The 21,022-nt window shown below is 40.2% G+C and overlaps 1 protein-coding gene across 2 annotated transcripts; it reads left to right on the top strand.

The window, feature by feature from the left end:
• Positions 1-6,940: 6,940 nt before the first annotated feature.
• On the top strand, positions 6,941-20,775 carry DBR1 (debranching RNA lariats 1). 2 transcript variants are annotated; one of them, NM_001266043.2, is given in 8 exon segments: positions 6,941-7,283; positions 8,248-8,372; positions 10,180-10,260; positions 11,667-11,752; positions 14,525-14,749; positions 17,946-18,026; positions 18,310-18,455; positions 19,225-20,039. In NM_001266043.2, coding segments are annotated over 8 exon segments (1,635 nt in total). In that variant the 5' UTR covers positions 6,941-7,086; the 3' UTR covers positions 19,919-20,039.
• Positions 20,776-21,022: the final 247 nt, after the last annotated feature.

Below are 21,022 nucleotides of genomic sequence, written 5' to 3'. Positions count from 1 at the left end.
TTTTAATTTATTTTAATAATGAAAAGAATTTCAAAAAAGAGAACCTAGCTAAGGATCCTGGAAATTTATTCATTTGACAAAACATAGATAGATAGATAGATGCTAGGTACCTACTATGTGCCAGGCACAATGCCCACGAGTGGAATACAATTATGAACAAGATGAATATATTCCCTGTTCTCACAGAGCTTTCAGGCAAGAAGTAAAGAAAATCAAGTGAACAAGTCATTACACTGTAGGGTGGTAAGTGAGAGGGTGTGGGGCCAAGGGAGTACATAGGAGAGAAACCTCACCAGAACTGAGGTCATAGGAGGGCCTTATGGTAGAGCTGGCACCCACGCTCTGACCTGAAGTGTAAATAGGAATGAACCAGGCAAAGCCCTGTATGCTATTCCACACAGATCCTGGCTTATCCATGAACATTTGTCTAATCGAATAATTAAGTACTTCCCCGGATGTAGATGTGGAAACACTGGCAGATTGTCCAAAATCATATTAGGACAAGAGTCCCAATTATTTATAGGTGAAGAAGAAACATTATATATACTATCAGCCCATCTTTGACGGTTATATGACCTTCTGGATTGTCCAGGTAATAGAAAGACTCCCCTACTCCCCTCAAGCAAGGGCGACCACATTAGGCAGATGCATTTCAAATAGGGAAGCAAAAATAACAAATTACGCAAAGTAGATCTGATCTTTTTGCCACTTACAATACAGGAACATAATTTGGAAGCCATAAAATGTATACACAGGAGATATTCCTTGTTTTATTTCTGCTAAAATCAGAAAGTCCACAAAATTTCTGGTAAGTTTAAAATTCAGAGATTAGAGACACCACAGAACTCTTTTATCTGTCTGTGATGTTTGCTTTTCTATGCAACTACTGACTATAGTTTTACTGCATCAGGCATAGGTCACTGTCTCTGCTTAGCTTTCTTGTAGAGTGCTGCCATCAGGTGGTAATAGGTGCCATAATCACTTAGTTCAATTATAAGATACGGATAGCAATGATGAATGTTTTTCCTGATGTTTGTAATACTTTACTTATAAGCGAACTTGAAAACTCATGGCCCAGATACCCTGTAGTGCACTCCCTTATTTCATGAAAGTTTCTGCTCAATATGTCACCCTAACAGCAAGGCCTTCCTGAACTACCTTGTATTAACTACCCTGCAACATTTCCTATCCCTTTACACTGCTCCATTTTTAATCATCCATCTATTAAACACAGTTCTTCCTTCCTGAATTCTTATTTGTATTCACGTCTTATTTGGCTGGATTTCATTATAGTCTTTTTTTTTTTTTTTTCTTCCAGGAAGGGTCTATGAGTGTTGTCTCCCTGGAGTTCTTTTCAGTGGTCAAAAACATCTGCTTGCTGCCTTTTACATGAATAACATCTTGGCTGGCATATCACACAGGAAAACAGAACCCATTCTAAGTTTTTTAAACAAAAAGGTAACAGGTTATTGGAAGACCTAAAGTTGCAAAAAGGCAGGGTTTATTGTACTTGAGATCAGGAGCTGCAGAACGTTCATCACCACTAAAGAAGCTTAGGGTGCTGGCCGCCACTGAGAAGGTCAGGCTTGTCTGCTGCTACCACAATTGCCAAAGACAGAAAAGAAGCAGCTTTCACCTTTCTTCTGCCTCCTAATCTCACACAAGTGCCTCCCACTTGTAAAACCTAATCCAGAACTAAGGTGGCATGGGAATCCAAAAAATACAGTTCCTTAACTTTTAGTCCCTGCAATACAGGTATGAGCAGATAAGTAAAGATATAAATACATAATTTGAGAATAAGTTTCAGAAATGATGTCCATTTACACCTAAATATTTCAGTGTGTGTTTCCTGAAAACAAGGAATTCCCTTATATAACACCAGTGAAATGATCAAAATTGGGAAATTAATGCTAATATACTTCTATCTAATTTGCAGATCTTATTCAGATTTTGTCAATTGCCTTAATTAATTTTTTTTTCTGGTAAATCTTTTTTTTTTTTAAGACAGGGTCTCGCTCTGTCACCCCGGTTGGAGTGCAGTGGCATGATCATGGCTCACTGCAGTCTCCACCTCCCCGGCTCAAGTCATTCTCCTACCTCAGCCTCCTAAATAGCTAGGGACACAGGCACCCACCATCACACCTAGCTAATGTTTTCTTTTTAATTTTTTTTGTAAAGTGGTCTCACTATATTGCCCAGGCTGTTCTCAAACTCCTGGCCTCAAGCAATTCTCCTGCCTTGGCCTCCTAAAATGCCGAGTTTACAGGCATGAGCCACAATAGCTGGCCCGGAAATATTTTATATCTTGATATGGGTGGTTGTCATATGTGCATCATCACACTGTGCATGTAAAATGTTATTTATGTTAATTTAAGTAAGCTATACCTTAATTAAAATTTTTTACATGGAGGAAAAAGATCTAGAGGAAAACAATTCCCATAGATTAAAAATAAAATATAGAAGTTAAATTTAACAATGTAAAAAACATCCATTGTTCTATTTCAACAACATCTATATAGAAGGAAAATAAAATATTTAAAACTAATCAGAACTATTAGATTTCCATATTTTTCTACCCTCCCAATCAATGTAAGCATCATGAAAATTATATCTTCCTTGTAAATTTGAAATAAATTGCTCCAACATCACTCTGGACACAATGCCTTCATGTCTTTGATAATCTTTACAGTGTCTCCTATTATCATTGTTCTGTTTACATGTACTGCTTCATTTTTAATTAATTTTGGTGTTTTTTCTTAGAATATTTATTTTAACTAATTTTTTTACATGGTAAGAGATGGATTTATTATTCTCTGTACTACCTTGATTAGATTATCTTTTCTTGATTAAGTTTTCCAGAGGTGTTTTCTTTGCTTGTTTTTGTCTTGGTCACTCATCCTTTTTTTTTTTTTTGAGACAGAGTCTAACTCTGTTGCCCAGGCTGGAGTACAGTAGCTGCAACCTCTGCCTCCAAGTTCAAGTGATTCTCCTGCCTCAGCCTCCCGAGTAGCTGGGATTACAGGCACTCACCACCATGCCCAGCTAATTTTTTGTATCTTTAGTAGAGACAGGGTTTCACCATGTTGGCCAGGCTGGTCTGGAACTCCTGACCTCAAGTGATCCACCCACCTCAGCCTCCCAAAGTGCTGGGCTTACAGGTGTGAGCCACTTTGCCTGGCCCAGTCATTCTTTATTTACCAGTTTGGTCATCTTCCTTTCTGAAAGTTTTAGAAATATTCACCTACTTTCATTTAGCTTGCATTCTAGTTCGGAAAACTATTTGTCAGGAAAATGAAAAGTCCTTGGCCACTTAAAGGAAAAAAAAAAGAAACTGATAATTTTAGAATCTCTTAGAGGGAGGTAATTTTTTTGTTTTGTTTGTTTTTTTGTTCGTTTGTTTTTGAGACGGAGTCTCGCTCCGTCTCTCCCAGGCTGGAGTGCAGTGGCGCGATCTCGGCTCACTACAACCTCCGCCTCCCAGGTTCAAGCAATTCTCCTGCCTCAGCCTCCCCAGAAGCTGGGAGGAGGAGGAGTAGTAGGCGCGCGCCACCACGCCGGGCTAGTTTATGTATTTTTAGTAGAGACGGTTTCACCATGTTGGCCAGGCTGGTCTCAAACTCCTGATGTCAAGTGATCCGCCCGCCTTGGCCTTCCACAGTGCTGAAATTACAGGCGTAAGCCACCGCACCCGGCGGAGGGAGATAGTTTTTAAATCCTCGGTGGATTTTAAAGTTTTATTTAAAAATAATTATTTTGGGGTGTTTAAAAAATATTTTTTGAAATTCTAATTCACTTTCAGGTAATTGTCTTTGCCTTGAGAGGTTCGTCCTAAGGAATCCACCATTTGCGCCTGCTTGCTCGTTTATCTTGGTTTAATTTTATCAAACTAAATTCCTACTTTTGGGGATTTTATTTACTATCCTAGTTTTGAATTTTAGCATCCGTGAGACTGCTAGGACTCAAGGACCTGTAAAGATAGGTGAAGACAGACCAAGCCCAAGAATCCTCTTTTCTTCTTCTTTTTCTTTTTTTTCTTTTTTTGGAGACAAGGTCTTGCTGTGTCCCCAAGGCTGGAGTGCAGTGGTGAAATCTCCGCTCACTGCAGACTCCGTCTTCCGGGTTCAAGCAATTCTCCTGCCTCAGCCTCCCGGGTAGCTCGTACTACAGGCATGTGCCACAATGCCTTGCTAATTTTTGTATTTTTGGAGAGACGGGGTTTCGCCATGTTGGCCAGGCTGGTCTCGAACTCCTGGCCTCAAGTGATCCGCAAGGTACGGAGAGCATCAGGAAAAATAGCTAATGCATGCTGGATTTAATATCTAGGTGATAGATTGATAGGTGCAGTAAATCATCACGGCAAACGTTTACCTGTGTAACAAGTCTGCACACCCTGCACATGTACCCTGGAAGATATAGATACAGATATAGATATAGATATAGATATAGATATAGATATAGATACAGATACAGATAGACCAGAAACGAGATATTTATTTATTTATTCTTTTTGAGACAGGGTCTCACTCTGTAACCCAGGCTGGAGTGCAGTGGCGCGATCTCGGCTCACTGCAACCTCCGCCTCCCGAGTTCAAGCGATTCTCCCGCCTCAGCCTCCCAAGTAGCTGGGATTACAGGCGTGCGCCATCACGCCTGGCTAAGTTTTCTTGCCTTGTCGCCCAGGCTGGAGTGCAGTGGCGCGATCTCCGCTCACTGCAAGCTCCGCCTCCCGGGTTCACGCCATTCTCATTCCTCAGCCTCCCGAGTAGCTGGGACTACAGGCACCTGCCACCATGCCCGGCTAATTTTTTTGTATTTTTAGTACAGACAGGGTTTCACTATGTTAGCCAGGATGGTCTCGATCTCCTGACCTCGTGATCCGCCCGCCTCGGCCTCCCAAAGTGCTGGGATTACAGGCGCGAGCCACTGCGCCAGGCCCACGCCGAGCTAAGTTTTATATTTTTAGTAGAGACAGGGTTTCACCATGTTAGCCAGGCTGGTCTCGAACTCCTGGCTTCAAGAGATCCACCCGCCTTGGCCTCCCAAAGCTGGGACAACAGGCGGGAGTCACCGCGGCCAAGAAACGAGATTTTTAAACTAAGAATCCAATGAAACAAAAATAGACAATAGAATCAGCTCTGCAGATAAGATATTGGGCTTAGAAGATAGGCAACCTAAAATAACTACGATTAATATATGAGAGAAAGAGAGGAAAAGATGAAGAAAACAAATTAAAAGATAAAGAATCTCTTTAAACTATTGGCTTTACTGGAAAATAATCCAATATGAATCCTAAAATTGAAAAGGACTATGTTAAAACATTAACAAATGAGTTTATACATTGGAAATAGAACAAAATAGGATTAGTAAACTAGAAGACAGGTTATTAGAAATTATCCAAAATAAAACACTGATAAAAACGAGAACTATGGAACAGAAATAAAAGATAGATAAAATACCATGGAAAAATTCCAAAGGAGTAGGAAAAGACAGGGAAAAAAAAAAAAAAAAAAAGCAACATTTAAGTAGAAACTGACCAAGATTTTTCCGAAACTGAAAAAAGATACCAAGCTATAGATTCAGAAAGCATAAATGAGATAGGTTCAAAAAAACAAAACAAAAAACACTTAGACATATTTTATTAAAATAGCTGTAAGGAGTAGGGAGAGAAAGAAGAGAAAGAGATTAACAGTAAACAGCAAAGAAAAAGGCATATTACTGGCCGGGCGGAGTGGCTAACACCTTAATCTTAGCACTTTGGGAGGCCGAGGTGGGAGGATCACTTGAGGTCACGAGTTCGAAACCAGCTTGGCCATCGTGGTGAAACCCCGTCTCTACTAAAAATACAAAAAATTAGCTGGGCATGGTGCTGTGCGCCTGTAATCCCAGCTACTTGGGAGGCTGAGGCAGGAGAATCGCTTGAACTCGAAAGGCAGAGGTTGCAGTGAGCCGAGATCATGCCACCACACTCCAGCCTGGGCAACAGAGAGCGAGAGACTGTCTCAAAAAAAAAAAAAAAAAAAAAAAAAGACACATTACTTTCAATGAAAAAAAATTAAGTGTATAGGTGACTTCTCATAGAAGATAATGCAAGTCAAAATATAATAGAATGCTATTTTTGAAATGCTTTGTAAAACAAAGACAAAAACACACTGCTTAACTAGTATTCAGTACTCAGTAAACACATCCTTTATAAATTAAGGTGAAACAAAGATTCCTCCCTCCCTCCCTCCCTCCCTCCCTCCCTCCCTCCCTTCCTTCCTTCTGACAGAGTCTCACCCTGTCACCCAGGCTGGAGTACAATGGCACGATCTCAGGTCACTGCAACCTTTGCCTCCTGGGTTCAAACGATTCTCCTGTCCTAACCTCCCAAATAGCTGGGATTACAGGTGTGAGCCACCACGCCCAGCTAATTTTTTGTATCTTTAGTAGAGATGGGGTTTCACCATGTTGGCCATGCTGCTCTCCAACTCCTGACCTCGTGATCCACCTGCCTCGGCCTCACAAAGTGTTGGGATTACAGGTGTGAGCCAGTGCAACCGGCCTCTTTTCTTATCTCTCTCTTTCTCTTTTTTCTTTTTTTCTTTTTTTTTTTGAGAGGGAGTCTCGCCCTCCCCCGCCCTCCCCTCTCCTCTCCTTTCCTTTTTTTTTTTTTTTTTTGACGGAGTCTCGCTTGTTGCCCAGGCTGGAGTGCAGGGGCGTGATCTCGGGTCACTGCAAACTCCACCTTCTGGGTTTGAGGAATTCTCCTACCTCGGCCTTTGGAGTAGCTGTTATTACAGACCTCCGGTACCGAGCCCGGCTAATTTTTGTATTTTTAGTAGAGATAGAGTTTCACCATTTTGCCCAGAGTGGAAAGACATTTTTAAACAAAAAGAAAATAAGTTCCCTGGGATCCCGGAGTTAGGTTTGACCTTCCCGGTTCCTCTATCGCGAGATCTGGAAACCGGAAGTGAATTATTTTGCAGGCGTCTACACCAGGCTGTGGCTCTACTTATTAAAGTTGGCGGGAGCTGAGCGATCATTCGGGCCTGGGCAGGCCGTGGTGTAGTGCGTTGCAGGCAGCGCTCACCTCCTCGGGCCGGCAGAATGCGGGTGGCTGTGGCCGGCTGCTGCCACGGCGAGCTGGATAAGATCTATGAGACGCTGGCGCTGGCGGAGCGGCGTGGCCCGGGGCCTGTCGACCTCTTGCTGTGCTGCGGCGACTTCCAGGCGGTGCGCAACGAGGCGGACCTACGCTGCATGGCCGTGCCGCCCAAGTACCGCCACATGCAAACCTTCTACAGGTGAGGACGCGGTCCGGGCCGGGACTTGGCGGTGCGGCGTGGGACTGGGTTCGATTTCCCTCTGCCCCTGGCTGCCTGTTTCCCTTAGATCCTTTGTTCGCTCTGTGTCTTTAACTGGTACCTAACTGAATACAGGGGTGAGGTAGTGGGAGGCGGGAAATGTATTCAGTTAGGTACTGTATTCAGTTAGGTACCAAATTGTGTCTGCTTAACTTTCAGCACCCTGTCTCATTAGGAGCTTAGGAAATGTCACTTTCCTTCTTTCCATACACCCATCTTTATCCATTTCACACGGGATCGAAGCCTGGGAGGGGACAACCTGGAGGAAGAAGCTGACAGGTTTAGATAGCTACTTGATAGGACTCTGGAATTAGTTCATTTAGTGATCCTGGAGTTTTTACTGGGCGCCTGCTATGTGCTTGTGGTTCTAGAAAGATAAGGTTATGGCAGTGAACTCGACACAGTTCTTGACTTATTTGAACAGGCACTGACTTGAGGCCCAAGGTGGAAGCTCTTCATTCCTAAGGGCAAGGATGGATACTGGGCAATTTTTTTTTTTTTTTGAGACAGAGTTTCACTCTGTTGCCCAGGCTGGAGTGCAGTACCGCGATCCTGACTCACTGCAACCTCCGTCTCCTGGGTTGAAGCGATTCTCCTACCTCAGCCTCCCGAGTAGCTGGGATTATACCCTGCTAATTTTTGCATTTTTAGTAGAGACGGGGTTTCACCACGTTGGCCAGATTGGTCTCGAACTCTAGACCTCAGGGGATCCGCCCCCCTCGGCCTTCCAAAGTGCTGGGATTACAGGAGTGAGCCACCGCACCCAGCCCCGGGCAATTCCTTTTGAAAGAGCTTTTTAACTTTTTATGATGAGGTCAATTTCTTTTTGTTGTTGTTTTTTCAGAACTTACTTGCTTTTCTAGTATGCCCAATTGTGGTAACTGACTTTGCTCTTATGTTCTAGGTATTACTCTGGAGAGAAAAAGGCCCCAGTTCTCACGCTCTTCATTGGGGGAAACCATGAAGCCTCAAATCATTTGCAAGAGTTACCCTATGGTGGCTGGGTGGCACCAAACATTTATTATTTAGGTATGTGATTGTGTTTGTGGATAATTTTTTTTCCCGGGATGGAAGAGTCTATCAGGATTTGCGCTAGTTGGGCTGTGTCTTGACAGGTATGGTGTTTGGAGAATGTCATTAATTTAAATAGTTAATCATGAAAATTTAATTAAGATAGTTAATTATTAAATGGTTGATCATGATAATATGCCCTTCATCTAGTGTTTTAAGCACTAGCTAATATAATTGAAAGACCTCACACACTATTTGTAATCGCTTCATTTTTTTCTTATAATTTTTATTGAATTAAAAAAAGACCTTAAACTTTTATTAATAGAAATTCTTAAGCATACACAAAAGTAGAGTATAGCATGATGAATCTCAGTACCTGTTACCCAGCTTCAACGACTATTATATTGAAGTCTCCTGGTTTTTTTTTTTGTTTTTTTTTTCTTTTGTGGGAAGAGATGACTAGAGTATTTAAAGCAAATCCAACTGTTAGATTATTTCACTTATACATATTTCAGTACATGTTTTTAAGTGATAAGGATCTTTAAAAATACTACTACAGTACTGTTATTATACTTAACTGAAGTACTCATTATCTATTGCCATGTTCATGGTCAGATTTCCCTGCTTAACCTAGGGATGTCTGCTTTACAATTGGTTTAAATAGGACCCAGACAAGGCCAGCCCATTTCATTTGGTTGTCACGACTCTGAAGTCTATTAGACTATAATAATCTCCCTGTCTCTCTTTTTCATGCCATTTACTTGCTGAAGAAAACACGAAATTTGTCCTGTGGCATTTCCTGCATTCAGGGTTTAGCTGATTGGATTCCTTTTATCCTCTGCATTTCCTATAATCTGCTTTTAGATTGACAGATTTGATTAGATTGTTTCAATATTAGTCCCTATAAACTATATAGCCTTTTCATCCCTTTATTTTTCGAGACAAGGTCTGGTTCTGTTGCCCTGGCTGGAGTGCAGTGGCTCCATCTTAGCTCATTCATCTCAGCCTCTGGCCTTCCAGGCTCAAGCCATCCTCCCACCACAGCCTCCCAAGTAGCTGTGACTTCAAGCGTGTACCACCATGCCTGGCTAATTTTTTTGTTTTTTTGTATTGTTTTGTGGAGACTGAGTTTGGCCATGTTTTCCACGCTGGTCTCGAACTCATAAGCTCAAAGTGATCTGCCCACCTGGGCCTCCAAAGTGGTGAGATTACAGGGATGAGCCATCCCACCTAGCTTCATCCCTTTATTTAAATGTATATTCTTTCTAGAACTGTTTATAGGTTTTACCAATGATGAGATTGTAATTTCAGAAATTTAGTTTCCCTACTTTGCTACTTATTGATCATCTTTTGATGTATTCGTTCTATATTACAATATTGTGAAAAAGTGAAATTGTCAGAAGATGATCAATCGGAAGTGAAACTAGAAGCTGCAGGTTCTTTATACCTTACCTGTTGATTTTCAGGTTTATACATGTAAGTCCATCATAGGACATTTTCCGCCTCCCACTACCTCCCCCGTGTATTCAGTTAGTTACCAAATTATGTCTGTTTCACTTTCAGCACCCTATCTCATTTGTCCCTTCCGCAATCTACTTAATGTTTTGGCTCATCTAATTCCAGACCTTGCCTTTATATACTTTTATAATATATCCCTAATACACTGTTGGCATATTATTATGTAAAAAGGGTAACTTCATCATGGTGCTTAATTTTCAAATAATTTTAGAACTGTGTGGAATTCCATCTAAATGGAATGGTTTATTCAGTCAGTGTAAAGAGATTCCTTTTACCTACAGTAATTTTATTTAACTGTACTGTTTAGGTTTGGCTGGTGTGGTAAAATACCGAGGTGTAAGGATCGGTGGAATCTCTGGTATCTTTAAATCTCATGACTATCGGAAAGGTATTGTTTTGAGAATTATTTTTAAACTTTAGAACTCGCATGCCCCAGAGTAACTTAAGCATAATATATACTTTGACTCTTTCATATATCTTTGTATCCTTGATCTAGTTTTATCACGTCTTAGTATTTTGCTAGTTTTTATTTTTATTTTTAAGAAATAAAACAGTATAGATACAATTAAAGTTCATTGTTTATCTGTCCTCAATCTCATTCCCTTCTTTTCTTCCCTCCCTCTCTTTGCCAGGCAGTCACTATGTTGAATTTGGTGATTATAATTTGCTTGATTATTTTACATCATTACCACATGTATAAGAGCTTTAAACAATGTACTTGTTTTAAGCTTCATATAAATGTATCATATTGCTTGTATCTTTCTCCAACTTGCCAACATGTTTTGAAATCTGTGTTGATACATGTAATCTAATCTGTTCATCTGTGAATAATATTCCATTATATAAGTATATCACAACTGCCTATTCATTTCATTGTGTTTGAATGAATTATACCTTGATTTCAAAATTAAAGGAATAGCTTGGATTCACATCAATTTCACAAATTTCATGAATTAAGTTGGCAGCTAAAACTTATATCCTGAATGTAACTGTTACAAGTCTGTTCCCTGCCGCTTGGCTCTTTCTTATTCTAAACTGTTGAAATGGAGGTACAAAATAGGCTGTCTTCTCTGTGGCAGGTGTGAGTACAAATTGGAACCACTCTTGGGAAGATGTTTATCAGTTTTTTCTGTTTTATCTCAGGGATATCATTTATGCATGTAATACACATATTTCTTTTTTGGCTTAAAACAACAATAATTTGTTATTTTATTAATATTGGGCGTAAGGAACTAGTCTCCAGTCAACATTTAGAAAGTAACTGAAGTGTGCCAGCAACCATGTGTGGGACCTTAGAAAGCACATACACCCTTAGTTGAGCCCGCACAGGAGACTGCAGTCCACCATCTTTTAAAAAAATTTCCGGCCGGGCGCGGTGGCTCAAGCCTGTAATCCCAGCACTTTGGGAGGCCGAGACGGGCAGATCACGAGGTCAGGAGATCGAGACCATCCTGGTTAACACGGTGAAACCCCGTCTCTACTAAAAAATACAAAAAACTAGCCGGCCGAGGTGGCGGACGCCTGTAGTCCCAGCTACTCGGGAGGCGGAGGCAGGAGAATGGCGTGAACCCGGGAGGCGGAGCTTGCAGTGAACTGAGATCCGGCCACTGCACTCCAGCCTGGGTGACAGCGCGAGACTCCGTCTCAAAAAAAAAAAAAAAATTTCCCTAGATAACTTTTTAAAATCATATATACTGAAGGTGTACATGATATTTTGGAAACTTGTGTATATGTCTTTGTATTTGCAGTGTTTAAGGAAATTGAATATAGCTTTTTTTTCTTCTTCAATCTAAGGTCATTTTGAGTGCCCCCCTTATAATTCATCTACAATCAGGAGTATATATCATGTGAGAAATATTGAAGTCTATAAATTAAAACAGGTATGTAAAAAGTGCATTACAGCAGACTTGAAAAAATTTTGAAGTAATTCTGTACCAAAATGTATTTTGGTCATATTGGTATGCTACTTTCAAGAAGAGCAATTCAGTATTTTTTTAATGTGGATCTTGAGTTGTTTTTAGGAGTTTCACGATGAACATTTTGTTTTTCTTTTTTTGAGACAGAATATCACTCTGTCGTCCAGGCTGAAGTGCAGTGGCGTGATCTCAGCTCACTGCAACCTCCGCCTCCTGGGTTCAAGCGAGTCTTGTGGCTCAACCTTCTGAGTAACTGGAACTACGGGTGCCCACCACCACACCTGCCTAATTTTTTGTATTTTTAGTAAAGGCAGGGTTTCACCATGTTGGCCAGGCTGGTCTTGAACTCCTGACCTCAGGTGATCTGCCTGCCTCAGCCTCCCAAAGTGCTGGGATTACAGGTATGAGCCACCGTGCCCAGCAAATTTTTTTTTACTTCAATAATTATGAGTTTATTTTAGTAAGAATGAAACATTTAATTCATGATTTCAGATATTACTTAGGGTAAGACTAAAGAATACCTATTACAATAAAATTATATTTAAAAGAAAATATTAAAGTGATATTTTAAAGAAAATATTAAACATTTTATGTAATAGTAATTAAGTAATGGTGTTAAATAGAAAATAAGTAATAGTAAAGATGATAGAGGAAATGGGAAAATTGTGAAGGTGGTATGGAAACACTGCTTAATTGCAGAGTAGGTGAGACTAGGTTTTCGTTTGAGAACCCATTACATGGCTGACACTGGGCCAAGCAGACTTCACACTTGGTATTTCATATAATCTCCACTCAAATCCTATGAGATAGATCTTACTCTTAACTTCATTCCTTTACGGATGAGAAACCAAGGCTCAGACAGGTAAGTAACCTGCCCAGGACTTCCCAAAGTTTAGTGGTAGAGCCTGCCTGACTGCACTCATGCCCATCACACTGTCTGTAGAGCCTCTGCAGGAGCCTAACGATGCTTGCAAGTGTTTCTTTTATGCTCTGTGCATACAGTTCCCTCAAATAGATTTTCTCTTTCACCTATCTAAATCCTACCAGTCCTTTAAGACCCAACTTAGATGCCATTTCCCAACCATGACTTTTCTTCTTTTTTTTGAGACAAGGTCTCACTCTGTCACCCAGGCTGGAGTGCAGTGGTATGATCATGGCTTGGCTCACTGCAGCCTCAATCTGCCAGGCTTGGGTGATCCTCCAACTTCAGCCTCCTGAGTAGCTTGGACTACAGGCATGCATCACCTCGCCCAGCTAATTTTTTTTGTATTTGTTTAGAGACAGAGTTTCGCCATGTTGTCCAGGCTCGTCTCAAACTCCTAAACTCAAGCGATCCTCCTGCCTTGGCCTCCAAAGTGCTGGGACTACAGGCATGAGCCACCATGCCCAGCCAACCATGACTTTTCTAGTTTAGAGTCATTACCCTAGTCTGAATTTTTGTTGCATCTATTGGCCATACCAGTTATTCACTGGTTAGTCATATCTAATATTTTGTATTGTCTTGAGCAGTTACTTAAGTTTTTTTTTTTTTTTTGAGACAAAGTTTTACTCTTGTTGCCCAAGCTGGAGTGCAATGGTGCGATCTTAGCTCACTGCATGCTCTGCCTCCTGGGTTCAAGTGATTCTCCTGCCTCAGCCTCTTGAGTAGCTGGGATTACAGGTGCCCACCACCACGCCCGGCTAATTTTTTATATTTTAAGTAGAGAAGGGGTTTCACCATGTTGGCCAGGCTGGTCTCGAACTCCTGACCTTCAGGTGATCCACCCACCTCAGGCTTCCAAAGTGCCGGGATTACAGGCATGAACCACTGCGCCCAGCCGGTATTTAAGTGGTTTTAATTTCGTTTTTCGAGTATTCGTTTCAGATTACTTGAAGGTTCTGGAGATAAGTCTGGAGTATATTTTGTTTCCTTTAGTTGTTTAATTAAATACTAATTTATGTAGTAAACAGAGTTTTTTAGTATATTATGTCAGCCTATTATAATTTTTTTTTTCCTGATAAATCTTTGGGTTTACTGAATCAGTCATGTTAGAGGTCTCGTGAAATCTGGTTTCTCTGGATCTTCAAAATAGTAATTTCTTTTTTCTTTTTTTTTCTTTTTTTGAGATGGAGTTTCACCCTTGTTGCCCAGGCTGGAGTGCAATGGCATGATCTCGGCTTACTGCAACCTCCACCTCCCGGGTTCAAGCGATTCTCCTACCTCAGTCTCCCTAATAGCTGGGATTATAGGCAGATGCCATGACGCCCAGCTAGGTTTTGTATTTTTAGTAGAGACGGGGTTTCACCATGTTGGTCAGGCTCGTTTCCAATTCCTGACCTCAGGTGATCACCTGCCTCGGCCTCCCAAAGTGCTGGGATTACAGGCGTGAACCACTGCCCCCAGCCCAAAGTAGTAATTTCTTTACCAAAGAAGAAAAGAACTATGGTCGTCGTGTATTTTAGAAGCTAAGTGCTAAGGATCTTAGATGATTGGCAGCCCAGAGTCTGTCTCCATTGCCTTGCCTTGCCACTGAAAATAAGAATGATTTATGAGCAGAGAAAATGCACCTTTTCTTTGCCTAGATGAATGAGTAGCCTAGTATTTTTATCTTTCTCTTAAAGTGTCCTTAAAATGAATTACACAGAATTCTAGAGATCTCAGTGGGTGAATGGTTGTATGGTGGTAGAGAAAAAGGAGGGGATTGTTTTTATTAACCTATTTTAAGAGTTTTCTTTTTTCTTTTTCTCTTTTGAAAGCTGAAGCAGCCTATAGATATATTCTTGTCTCATGATTGGCCAAGAAGTATATATCATTATGGAAATAAGAAGCAACTTCTTAAGACTAAATCTTTTTTCCGACAAGAAGTGGAAAATAACACATTAGGAAGTCCAGCTGCCTCAGAGCTTTTAGAGCATCTAAAACCTACTTATTGGTTTTCTGCCCACCTTCATGTGAAGTTTGCCGCCTTGATGCAGCATCAGGTAGAAAACAAAATATTTATTCTCTCATTTAACACACACTTATCGAACATCTGTGGACCAGACACAGTTGTAAAGTTAGAGAAAGAAGTAAAATATAACTTACCTCTTATGAGTAGCTCAATATATGATTCTGGGAAAAGACAAGCAATTACAAAATAGTACAGTAAGTTTGAGAGAAAACTTAGGCAGTGGGAGCACATAAGCCAGACTGGTGGGATGGGAACGTGGGAGATGACGATAGAGAAGGTTTTCAAAAGGTGATAGCTGAACTGAGTCTTGAAGTGCCAGGAACAAACAGACTGTAAGGGTATTTTATTTAGAGGGACTGACGTGCAGAGGCTAAAGGTCTGAGAGCATGGGGTGTTTGAGCGCTTGTAGGTAGTTCCTGTGGGACTAAGGCATAGGGACTGATGAAGCTGGAACAAGATCATGACTGCCTTCTAGGGGCCATGCTCTGAAGTTCAGGTTTTTTTTTTTTTGAGACGGAGTCTCGCTCTGTCGCCCAGGCTGGAGTGCAGTGGCCGGATCTCAGCTCACTGCAAGCTCCGCCTCCCGGGTCTACGCCATTGTCCTGCCTCAGCCTCCCGAGTAGCTGGAACTACAGGCGCTCGCCACCTCGCCTGGCTAGTTTTTTGTATTTTTTAGTAGAGACGGGGTTTCACCGTGTTAGCCAGGATGGTTTCGATCTCCTGACCTCGTAATCTTCCCGTCTCGGCCCCCGAAAGTGCTGGGATTACAGGCTTGAGCCACCGCGCCCGGCCGAAGTTCAGGTTTTAACCAGAGATGGTGGGGAAATTTGGGGAGTGATGAAATCAGATTTTCATTTTAGAAAGATTAGTTTGACAGCATTGTTGTGTATGGATTGGAGTACTGTAAAATGGGAGGCAGAGCAGGCTATTTAAGCAAAAGAAAAGGTTTTAACCTAAGGCAAAGAGAGAATACGGAGAATGAAGTAGATTCTAGAGAGATTTTAGAAGGAGAATCATTGTGATTTGGTGACTGGGGGAGAAGAGAGTCCAGGATGATCCTCCGTTTTCTTTGCTTAACTGCGTGGATGATGTACTTGATGGAAGGTAGAAAATAAATATATACTTATAATTAAAATTCTATGGAAGTATGCATTTCTTCCTTTCACCTCTGATTCTGGCTGAACTCTGACTTACCCATAAAGTATTCCATAGGAAAACTGTTTAGAAAATTCTGGGTTAACAGAGTTACAGATTTCTTCTTGGAAACATTTAGAGAATTTCTGAGAGTCTTTATTGCACTAATGGGCATTCCCTTTCGAGTAGAATGTGATGCTTCCCAAACTTAACCAAACACTTTTCTGTGTTAGAGGTACACTTTAAAAATGTTCCTCAAACACAGTTTGGAAGGTTTTGTCTGAAAATATTCCTATAGGCCCTTTCTATTGGGGGTTTATTCTTCTCACTTCCCAGTTTCACTGGGAGACAGAGAGGTTACCCTTTTCATTGTGTTTCTGCATTAATGATATGTTTGACCTCTTTGTAATTGGCTTCTCAACCTCCTCTGACTGACACTTTCTATTTTAGCCCCTTTACCAGCACCAAAGATCACTTTTCCTTGGAACTGCTTTGCTGCCAATATCTGCCTATAAGATCCATGCCTTCCATTTTTCTTAGTATAGATTGAGCATCTCTAATCTGAAATCTGAAATGCTCTAGAATCTGAAATTTTTGACATGACACACAATTTTCAGATTTTTGGATTAAGGATATTCAACCAGTATGTATTCTGCAAATATTCCAAAATCTGAAATTTAAAACACTTCTGGTCCCAAGCATTTTAGATAAGGCATACTCAACTTGTACCTCACCAGAACTGAACTGATGCTTGGTCCTCAGCAGGAGATACGTAGCTTGCTTCATTGTGTTTTTTCCTCCATGACGAAACTGGAACAAGATCATGACTGCCTTCTAGAGGCCATGCTCTGGAGTTCAGGTTTTAACTAGAGATGCTGGGAAAAGGCTTTTTAACCTTTTACACAATGACCTACATGTTTGTGATTCCCCCCATGTTTCTGACAATTCACCTTTGAAAAAAAAACTTTATTGGAGTGTAATTTACATACCATAAAATAAACATGTTTTGGCGTGGTGGCTCATGCCTGTAATCCCAGCACTTTGGGAGGCCAAGGCAGGTGGATCACTTGAGGCCAGGAGTTCGAGGCCAGTCTGGCCAACATGGCAAAAGTATGTCTCTACTAAAAGTACAAAAATTAGCTGGGCATGTTGGCGCACACTTGTAATCCCAGCTATTCGGAAGGCTGAGACATGAGAATCATTTGAGCCGGGGAGGCAGAGTTTGCAGTGAGCCAAGATCATGCCACTGCACTCCAATCTGGGCAACAGAGTAAGACTCTGTCTCAAAAAGAAAGAAAGAAAGAAAAAAACCACGTTTTAAATGAACAGTTCAGTGATTTTTAGTAAGTTTCCAGAGTTGTGCTAATATCACATAATCTAGTTTTAGAACTTGTCCATCACCCCCGAAGATTCTTTGTGCCTGCTTGCAGGTAATCCTTGTTCCTACCCTCAGCCCCAGGCAAGCACTAACTTGCTTTGTGTTTCTATAGATTTGCCTTTCCTGAACATTCATTTAAATGGAATCATAAAATATATAGTCTTTGGCAACTGATTTCTTTCATTTGCTTGATTTTGAGTTTCACTCATATTGTAGCATGTATCAATATTGCATTCCTTTTTAGTGCTGAGTAATAGTTCATTCTATGGATATATCACATCTATTTTTGGTGGTATAGCTAAGAAATCTTTGCCTAACCCCACAGTTACAAAGATTTTCTCTTATGGGTTCTTCTAAAAATTGTACAGTTTTAGTTCTGCCAGTTTACTTTTAAGCTCTTTTGTTTATCTTTAATCCTTTTATCTTTAATCCTTTAAGCTTTGATTTATGTATATTCAATGCTTTGAGTTAATATCATCATCATTAGTTTTTGCTTTGAATTTTGTAGGAAAATTGAAGCTCTGAGAAGTTAAATGCCTTCTCTTATCGCACAAGTGGGTATAGAATTAACTTATTTTGGAAAAGTAACAGTCATTCCTTTGACACACAACTTAGGGGTATGTGTAATAAAGATTATTTTCATCCTATTCTGTGTATGAAGAATTACTGTGATTGTTTTAACATTCTTTCTTAAATCACGATTCATATTGTCCAGGCAAAGGATAAAGGACAGACAGCCAGAGCAACCAAATTTTTAGCCTTGGACAAATGCTTACCACATAGAGATTTTCTTCAGGTAAGAAGAACGAAGTGGCTTTATAATATAGTTGTACTCTTCCAGAGACTTAAAAAAATATTAATTTTCCTTTCGGAATTTTTTTGTGCTCTTTGTAATTTACATATTCTGAGAATTCTGTGGGAGTATTTTAGTTATTCATGTTTTAAAATTAAATGGGTTTATTTAAAATTAATTGAGATTAAATTTAAATTAAATTTCTTTTTATTTTATTAAATTATATTAAAGTTCTTAGGCTGTTAAAAATAAATATATATTTCTTAATGTTGATTTCATCCTGTAGATATTAGAGATAGAACATGACCCCAGTGCTCCTGATTACTTGGAATATGATATTGAATGGCTCACTATTCTCAGGGCTACAGATGATCTTATTAATGTGACTGGTCACCTATGGAATATGCCTGAAAATAATGGCCTGCATGCAAGGTAAGTCAGACTTTATTTAGGACCTGCTTTTTCCATTGCATTCATAATTTTTGTGTCTCCCATCTTTGTTTTGTTTTGTTTTGTTTTGTAACGGGGTCTAGCTCTGTTATCCAAACTGGAGTACGGTGGTGTGATCTTGGATCTTAGCTCACTGCATCCTCCGCCTCCTGGGCTAAAGGGATCCTCTTACCCCTGCCCCCAGAGCAGCTGGGACCACAGGCACACGCCACCATGCCCAGCTAATTTTTTGATATTTTTGGTACAGATGGGGCTTTCCCATGTTGCCCAGGTTGGTCTTGAACTCCTGAGCTCAAGCAATCCACTTCCCTTGGCCTCCCAAAGTACTGGGATTACAGGTGTGAGCCGCTGTATCTGGCCTCCACTGTTGTTTTTAATCAAGGGAATTATTGTTGAATGAGTATCAGAACAATTCAGTTTGCAGGTTTTCCATCTAAAAGAGACAGGAAAATGGACTGTTGAGCATTACCTCAAATAAATTTATAAGTGAATAAGTGTACATAAAACTATAATATGGTGAAGATGTAGTCCACACATTAAAATTGTTTTGGAGTATGAGTTAAAGATGGCTTTTTCTAAGAATTATTTTTATTTCTAAATGGTCCTTTGCTAAATTAACTGTAACTTTAAAAATGGAATTTTGATAGATGGCTTGTTTTTTATCCTTGCGCCTGAAGTCTAGAATTAGACTTCATCATTTATTGTTTAGAGCTAATAAAATGTAAAAAGCTATTGTTTTGTACTTTTATAGGTGGGATTATAGTGCAACAGAAGAAGGTATGAAAGAAGTGTTGGAAAAATTGAATCATGACCTCAAGGTTCCGTGTAACTTTAGTGTAACAGCTGCTTGTTATGATCCTAGCAAGCCACAGACACAAATGCAGCTGATTCATAGGATCAATCCTCAGACTACTGAATTTTGTGCCCAACTTGGCATCACAGACATCAATGTTAGGCTTCAGAAGTCCAAGGAAGAACATCATGTGTGTGGTGAATATGAAGAACAGGATGATGTGGAGAGTAATGACTCTGGAGAAGACCGGAGTGAATATAATACAGACACATCTGCTCTGTCTTCTATTAATCCAGATGAAATAATGTTAGATGAAGAAGAAGAAGATGAAGATAGTATTGTAAGTGCACATAGTGACATGAATACACCATCTGTAGAACCTTCTGATCAAACTTCTGAGTTTTCTGCAAGTTTCTCTGATGTCAGGATCTTGCCAGGCTCTATGATTGTGTCTTCTGATGATACGGTGGATTCCACAGTTGATAGAGAGGGGAAGCCTGGTGGGACTGTGGAATCAGGGAATGGAGAGGACTTAACCAAGGTGTCATTGAAGAGGCTGAGTGATGAACACGAACCTGAACAAAGAAAAAAAATTAAGAGGAGGAATCAAGCCATTTATGCTGCAGTGGATGATGATGATGATGCAGCTTAAGACAATTTACTTGTTTTGTTTTTGTTTCTGTTTTTTTGAGACGGAATTTCACTCTTGTCAGACAGACTGGAGGGCAATGGCGTGATCTCGTCTCACTGCAACCTCTGCCTCCCGGGTTCAAGCAATTCTCCTGCCTCAGCCTCCGAAGTAGGTGGGACTACAAGTGCCCGCCACCACACCCGGTTAATTTTTAGTAGTGACAGGGTTTCACCATGTTGGCCAGGCTGGTCTCAAACTCCTGACCTCAGGCGATCCACCTGTCTTGGCCTCCCAAAGTGCTGAGATTACAGGCGTTAGCCACTGTGCCTGGCCGACAATTTACTTGTCTTAGTGTTATACATAGATATATGATTTTTGAGACCGTATTTTTAGAGCTGAATTTTTGACGAAAGACTTAACTTTATAATAATGAAGATACACTAGAGAATTTTAGTTAGATATTGACTTTAGGCTTTTGTATGTTTCAGATGCAAACATATTAAAACTTTAATATATTTACTTGACTGGGTATCTTTTTTTTTTTGAAGACATACATTATTCACTTCTACTTTTACAATAAACACTTATTTAACATCTACTTTGTGCCAAGCACTCTGCTATAATATGGGACCATAAAGATAAGTAAGACAAGGATTTTTGCCTTCAAGGACTTGCTATCACTGTAAACATTTTGATGTATACAATATGGCTATATTATATTTTGTTTTATAAAATCAAGTCATTGTATATACTATGTATGCTTTCTTTTCATTTATTATAAATATTTTTCCTAATCAGCTTTTAATATCTGTCAAATAAAAATTGAAATTGAAGATGGTATATAAGATTTCAGGAAATAAACTACTTTGAATACTAAACATTGGTAAACATACAATCATATTTGCTGAGATTAGTATAACCCTGCTGACTTTTGCATATTGTGTTTTTTTTTTTTGAGACGCAGTCTCACTCTGTTGCTGAGGCTGGAGTGCAGTGGCATGATCTCAGCTCACTGCAAGCTCCGCCTCCTGGGTTCACACCATTCTCCTGCCTCAGCCTTCTGAGTAGCTGGGACTACAGGCGCCTGCAACCATGCCTGGCTAATTTTTTGTATTTTGTTTTGTA

This window comes from Macaca mulatta, chromosome 2 (genome assembly GCF_049350105.2).
Source record: "Macaca mulatta isolate MMU2019108-1 chromosome 2, T2T-MMU8v2.0, whole genome shotgun sequence".
Taxonomy (NCBI): Eukaryota; Metazoa; Chordata; class Mammalia; order Primates; family Cercopithecidae; genus Macaca; species Macaca mulatta.
This window is presented reverse-complemented; position numbering and strand designations above follow the sequence as displayed.